The sequence below is a fragment of the Clupea harengus genome, chromosome 14 (assembly GCF_900700415.2).
Source record: "Clupea harengus chromosome 14, Ch_v2.0.2, whole genome shotgun sequence".
Classification (NCBI taxonomy): Eukaryota; Metazoa; Chordata; class Actinopteri; order Clupeiformes; family Clupeidae; genus Clupea; species Clupea harengus.
Window position 1 is genome coordinate 21,912,500 of NC_045165.1, and position 6,894 is coordinate 21,919,393.

Here is a 6,894-nt window from a genome sequence, read left to right on the forward strand (position 1 = left end):
AAGAGCCTATGATTGCCTAGTGTGTATTGTGAATTTGCCACCAGATTAAAAGCCTTTCTATGTCTGTATTTGGCTCTGGATTCTATTTAGTGCTCTTTTGTGTTAACAGTTCCTTAGACACCTCTCTGACACAAATATCCTACACAGATCCAGTTTGCATACGAGAACCAGCAGGCACTAATGAATACTGACAAAACACTATGGAGGACTGTTAGGTCGCCGCTTTGAGCAAATCATCTGCCCGATATATCAGTAGCATTTCATGGGGAAAATATTTTGTCTGACACCCACCCAAAGCATTCAGACTAAACATGTTTAGAAAATGACTATTTATTTCATAAAATAAGTTTAGGGGATCCAGTGATATATGTAAATAAACAATAATCAGGTTAAAGTGCCAAATAACAGTTATACAAAAAAAGAAAATCTGTACAAAAATTACAATGGAATGTTGATTTCTCACAGAAGAGACCATGGCTATGTGTCATTGGCCATCACCATAAGCTTACAGACACTGTTAAGGACTGCATATTTCATTTTCATACATGCCTCAGATCAAAATCAAAATGACCTGTTCAGGCCAGAGTGAACGCAAAAGGCTCAAGATCACATTCAATGGATCAGTTCTAATTCTGACCTCCGGGTTTTTTCCCAATAAGCTCTTACACTGCTACCCCAGAGAACGGTTCTCCAAACAAAACACTTTTAAAACCCCAAAACAAAACAGAGCTGAGACACAATTTTGAAGAAAAAAAACAACAAAAAAAAGTCCAATGTGTCCCTTCTGTTGAGTCTTGGTGAATTATTTAGATTCCAGGTTATTCAATAGCACTTTTGGCAGATGAAATGCTGTCTCTCCATGATACAAATTTCTGTCCCTTTTTTTTTCTCTTGGAACACTTTCGCATATCCCTCTTTGGTGTGATCAAAAATGTGTACAGTTTGCCCTGTGTTCATATTGCCCAGGAACAATGCTGTCTCTGTGCCTTGTCATTTTTGTTGGTCGTTGTTCTTCCAGTGTCCCCGTAATGCTTGTTTGTTTTGGCCGTTGACGTCACTTTATCTTGGCAGGCTTCAGCTCCTTGACCTGCATGTGCAATGTTTTGTGGACCGCCAGCGTCCTCGACTGACAGAATCCCTTCCCGCACTCTTGGCATTTAAATGGCTTCTCTTTTGAGTGAATGTATCTGGAGGGCAGAACAGACAAAAGAAGTAATGTTATATGACAGCACAACAGTTTTTCCTCTCGTGCTCGGGAGACACAGACATGTTTTGTCCTTAAACGCTATCCATAAAAGAAACATCTGTCCGGCACATTTAAAAGAGCATTCATAAATTAATTATGAAGAATACAAATTAGTCATGGCTGTATAGTATGTGTTTATTTACTAAATGACAGAAAAGAATTGTGTCGTGATTGGGTTAACTATCTGTGTCAACATAATGTTAAGAATGTTCTATTCTACGAACATGAGAGATACTTAATGCTGCATTAGCTCAGGACACAAATCTCCTCAGAATATAACTGTCAATTTATACCCATGATGTATTGCTCAAACGAACCTAATTCTAACTTTTCATTCGAGTTCTAAATAGGTTAGACATACCTGTGATCTCTCAAGTGGTCTTGTCGCCGGAAGGCTTTGTGGCAGATGTCACAGGTGTATGGCCTCTCGTCGGTGTGCGTGCGCTCGTGAATCAGCAGGTTGTAGGACTTTGTGAAATGGCGGCCACAGAACTTGCACACAAACTCCTTCTTCGTCTTGGATGGCAGGCGCCCTCGGCTAGGCTTCCTCTCCGGGGAGAGCTTGGCCACGTCCAGCAGGCAGCCCAGCACCGGCGGGTGGGGTTGGGGCGCACTGGCACTGAGGTCCTCCGCCTTCAGGGGGTCCTCCTGGGTAGCGGCAGCCGCCAGGTTGGCAAAGTCGAATCTGGGCTTGTTCTTGGAGGAGCTGCACGTGCCTTGGCCATTCCCAGAGGAGTCCTGCTTGTTTGGCTGGACCAGGTGTGGAAAGAGAGGGATCGAGGGCAGAGGAAACCGGGCATCCACCAAGCCAGGGAGCTTGGAGAAAGTGCAGCGGGGCAGGGCAAAGGGCGGGTAGCCCAGAGTCCACTGATGCAGGTGTACCGCGTGCAGGGCACTGAAACTGTAGATGCTGGGCACATGGTCTGATGGGAGCTGGAAGCCGTTGGACGTCTGAAGCAGGGAGTAGTTGGCCAGTTGCAAGGATGGATGGAGGGGGACCGGAGCCGGAAGGGTCTTACTTCCCATGTTTGTCAAACGTTGATCAAACCACAAGGGACTGACAGGGTAACGTCCTGTGAAACACAAAAGAAAGATAGTATTAGACAACACAGAAGGAATCGAATTGAATACAAATTCACTCGGAGATAATTAACTCATTAACTCTCTCTATCTGTCTGGTTGGCAGAAGTAAATTAAGCAGTTGTTAAATTTAATTACAGCCACCACCCCTGGGACACATACAAAACCCTTGTATACACATGCATTTGATAGGAAAAAGGGAAGGGGAAAGAAAAGGAGGGACAACGTTTTTGATGGAAGGGAGAGATACAGAGAGAGAGAGAGGTCTGACAGGATGGAGAAGGCACACACACACACACACACACACACACACACACACACACACACACACACACACACACACACACACACAGACATTCACACAAACCCTGTTTCAAGGCCTGCCAGACGTTAACGCGTGTTTGGTGTAGGCGTCGCCCTGCTCCCAGAAATTCTGCCCAGAGCTATTTACCTCAAAGACACCATTCACTGAGGTAACATACCTCAATGAACAATTTCTTCACGTTTGATAAGGAGAGACACAATGAACAATCATGCCCTATTGTGTCTTCATTTGATGGGCAGATGGAACATTTCTATGGAACAAATCTTCAGTGAGCCTCTAGACTTCTGGAGGACAGTGAAGAATTTCTATGACTAAAGCATAATTTGAGTCTGGCCCCTGCATGTGGCAAGCGTGTGTCTCAGATGTTAATGCAGAGGATAGTACCCTGCTGTAAAATGTCCCCCCCCCCCCAAATTACCATTCAATAAACTCTCTGAGATTGGTTGTGTAGCAGCGTTTTTGCTATAAATAAAGAGTGAAATAGTACTAATTAGAGACTCTCAGGCTCAAAAGGCCCCCGGGGATTTATACTTTCTGATCATGACGCAGAAGTAATTGACTTTTACTTAGGAGGTCATTAGGGGAGATCAGCGGTTGCTCCCTAGCAGCCCCGTATCCTTAACCCTTTGATGTCTGCATACCATTTAATTGTTGAAGGAGATGGGTGAAACTGAGCAATCAATGTACGCACACCAAGGCACCTGAGCACGACGGTTGTTTTCAACTTTCAAGCGCAGGCAAGCTTCTGATAAGCCTATGCCACAGCACCACATTTTGATTTATGCACGAATAGATGAGACTGATGAGGGTAGGTCTAACTGAACTTGCATCGGGCCGCGCAGCAGCATGCACAATGTAATAGACAGCCACGGGACGCTTCACTTAACACCAGTCCCTAAATCCTATGGAATTTGAAAGTTGCTGACCCAAGCGTTAATGACATTTCACAAAGACATTGTTGGCTAATTAGTGGGATTTCTGCAACGGTTCTGGCAAGAAAAGTCACACCAGCAAACCCGCTTTGCTTCCCACACGACATAAAGGATCAAACTCAGTACAACTTTCCTTCCCGCAGATGTATCTGAGCTAAGGTGATGAAAGGGTTCATGAATCATGTTGGATTTTCTTTGCCCTGTGCGCTCTTGCTATATTTGGTGACAACGTCCTCTCCAGAGCGACTACTTAGACTACTGAAGCTTGCAAACTTTAATGGAAAGGCCTTGTTCTTGAAATTATGGGAGTTTTCAGCCACAACCTCACATAGCCCACGGTTCGGACTGTTGAAGCCTTTGCAGTGTGTCTGAGAGCATCCTTTCACTCTGATCGTTTCCGTAGTTAGGATAAAAAAAGGCGTCAATTTTACTTGTGCCTTCCACGGGACCTTCAAATGCACGAACTTTTCCTAAAACCATTTGGCTTGTAAAGGAGTATTTGTCACTTGTGAAATGGGGAGAGCTCTAAGGAGAGAGTTGTTGTGTATTGGGAAAGTTAAATATGCAACCTCAAAGACACTGTCGGTCAATTGTGCGGTAATTGCCACAAACGAGCTGATGCTTTTATCTCTATCAGTACAAAAAAACAGGGGATATAAACATTTAACTTAATCTGAGAAAGCAATGTGCAAGACACTCAATGTTTAACACGGGAATAATCTCACACTACTGAAGATACAGGCCTACAATGAAGAGAAAAAACGATGTCAAAGAGAAAAAGGATGGAGGACAGAAGTAAACAGTGTCAGTGTTAAAGTAAACTGTCCTAAAAGTGGAATGCTTTGTGCGAAGAAGTAGTCAACCCAGGACGTAATGTAGCCTATAGAAAGGACACTAAACATGAATGCCAAAGGAAACGTGTGCTATTAGGTTAATAAATGTATCTATTTTGAATGTTTGAATATTTACCAATATATTTTAAAACAGCAAATGTATAATAATAACAATAACTATAATAAAAATAATAATAGCTATTATTTCATAGCATCACATAAAATGATCATCTCAAAACTAGAGGCGTTCAAACAATCAATAAGTTAAGTGCGATGAAATACCGTGGCTTCAATTTACACAATAAAAACAATATTTACTGTGAGTACAATGCTATATTTTGTCCTCCAAGTAGGCCTACCGCAAATGATTATTTCTAAAATAATTCAAAACAATTAATTACCGTATATTGCTAAATGCTAGTAAGATAATTCATTTTGAATTAGAATAGCATTGAATGGACTTGCTTCACAGACGTATAGGCTACAAAGTAAGCTGAAGGATGTGCATCTATAGGCTGCTAGTGCATGAATATTGATGTGTGTGTTGTGCATGATAGATAGAACCCAACTCATCCTTTGAAAGGACATTAAAAATACAAACTGAAGTCATATTTCGTTTTTTTCAATATGTATCAAAATCACATATTTATAATTGAACGAAAATCCGAATTAGGATAAACTGTGCATCAAAGGTGTTTGGTGCAAAGCAACAAGATTAACTGTGGCTTGATCATTCTTGGCCGAATTTATCAATAGACTTCAAATAGCCCTAGCCTTTCTCACGAAAACACAACAGCGTTGTTTATAAAAGGGAAATGTTAGAACTGCTTCAGGCAGCCTGCAAGCTACATAACATCACTTAACGAATGGATGCTTTCTCTTCTGAAACATCACACCTGTTGATCGCTCCAGCATGCAGTCCGCCGTTTTAACCTAGGCTACCACCGCAGCACCATTAGCCGAAGAACGTCCACTACATCATGACAGTTTGCGGGCGACATGACCACTTTCACAATTAAAAGCAGAAAAAACTCCATATTTATAATGCCGTCCAGTCTGCAAAGCGTTTGCGAGCAAATCTCTGATAGCTTACAACTTCACTGCCCCTTGTTACATGTCATACCTACGCCCATGTTCTGCGCAGTTTTCAATTGTCAACAAATACAAGAGTCTTCCACTACGTTAACAAAAAACATCATTTTCAGAAGTATGGTTGAAGACTAAATAAATATTTACCACGTTTAGGAGTTCTGGAACAGTCCAAGCGTTGTCTTCAAGGAGCTGGTAGTGGAGTAAAATACTGTTGCTGCAAAACTTCGTAAAAAGTTACAGGCCGTTCATAAAAAAGTGTCTTGAACCGGATAGTTGAGCCAGCTTGTTCTGCATGTCACCTCAGAGTTGATCATGTAAGTGCGTGTAGTTCATAGTCGTTCCCGCAAGTTGTACGCGGGACGTTTTCAGGATGAGACTCTCTTTCACTCTCTTGCGGTTCCAAGTCAAACCGCCTCTTTATTGCAACAAACCCCTCCACTTGCACATGCGCGTCATTCGGCCAACCTCCCCAACTAGAAAGAAAAAAGACGAGGGAGATTCATACTGTAAAGCAAAGTTAGTTACATTCAGTTCATGGGAGACCGACCAAGCAGTAGTCAGTCTAACTGTGGCAAAACTTTATCAGTTTATTTTCATTTCTCATCAGTTTATAGTTGAGGTAGGTTACTATAACATACAATCTTGGACAGCACCATAAAAGTAGACGGATAGTTCCTAATTCTAATTGTGTCAAAAAATCCCGCTCTATATAAAAACAACATAAGCTCGGGTAATGCAATGTAGCACACAACAATATCCCTAATATAAAATGCAAAAATGAATAATAATAATATTTTTTTTTTTAAACAACAGGGAAGTGTTCTTTAAGAAGCTACAGTACATCCTATTATTTTAGTAGCTTAGCTTTTAACCATGTCCATATTTAGCCTACATTATTTTTATCATACATTTAATTTAAGTTGTCTGTCCTCCACTATATCTTAGAAAAAGTACATTACATGTCAACTTCTTTATGTAGCCAAAGTGGGCAGTATGATGGCAAGTCTGAGAGGAAAAGCTAAAGGTAAATCTGTTTAAATACAAAATAGATAATTACATAATTTAATACCAACCAACTAACTTCATCCACATCTACATCGCTTCGTTTCCTGAATGCCGTTTTAGGGTTGAGGTGAAAGGTGAAGAAATGATAAATAAATTAGACTAATTGTCGCTTTCTTGCTCCTCTTAAAGAATTCGACCCACCCTCCAGGTTTTCCTGTTTAAAATAGGCTTCTGTATACGTTGGAAGACCAACAAATCACCTCTCGCTCTAAATTAATTAAGGTAAATATACAACTGTCACTTTTAACTTGGAGTTCGAGGGAAAAGAAATTGTATACTCGTATTAAACCTCTAAACCATTTTTCAATTTGTCACCCTGTT

General features: G+C 41.2%; 1 protein-coding gene across 1 annotated transcript; it reads right to left on the bottom strand.

Annotated features, from left to right (window-relative positions):
* Positions 1-314: 314 nt before the first annotated feature.
* On the bottom strand, positions 315-5,915 carry osr1 (odd-skipped related transcription factor 1). The gene is made up of 3 exons (XM_012823025.3): positions 5,653-5,915; positions 1,608-2,319; positions 315-1,187 (listed from the first exon to the last, which is right to left on the bottom strand). Exons 2-3 carry the CDS (start codon positions 2,270-2,272, stop codon positions 1,055-1,057), a joined length of 798 nt encoding a protein of 265 aa, XP_012678479.1. The 5' UTR covers positions 2,273-2,319; positions 5,653-5,915; the 3' UTR covers positions 315-1,054.
* Positions 5,916-6,894: the final 979 nt, after the last annotated feature.

What these genes read in the sequence shown, in the direction of transcription:
- osr1 (XM_012823025.3), bottom strand. Translation starts at nt 2,272, where the DNA reads ATGGGAAGTAAGACCCTTCCGGCTCCGGTCCCCCTCCATCCATCCTTG. An exon ending in GACCACTTGAGAGATCACAG is followed by an intron (nt 1,188 to 1,607) that starts GTATGTCTAACC and finishes TCTGCCCTCCAG; the next exon opens with ATACATTCACTCAAAAGAGA.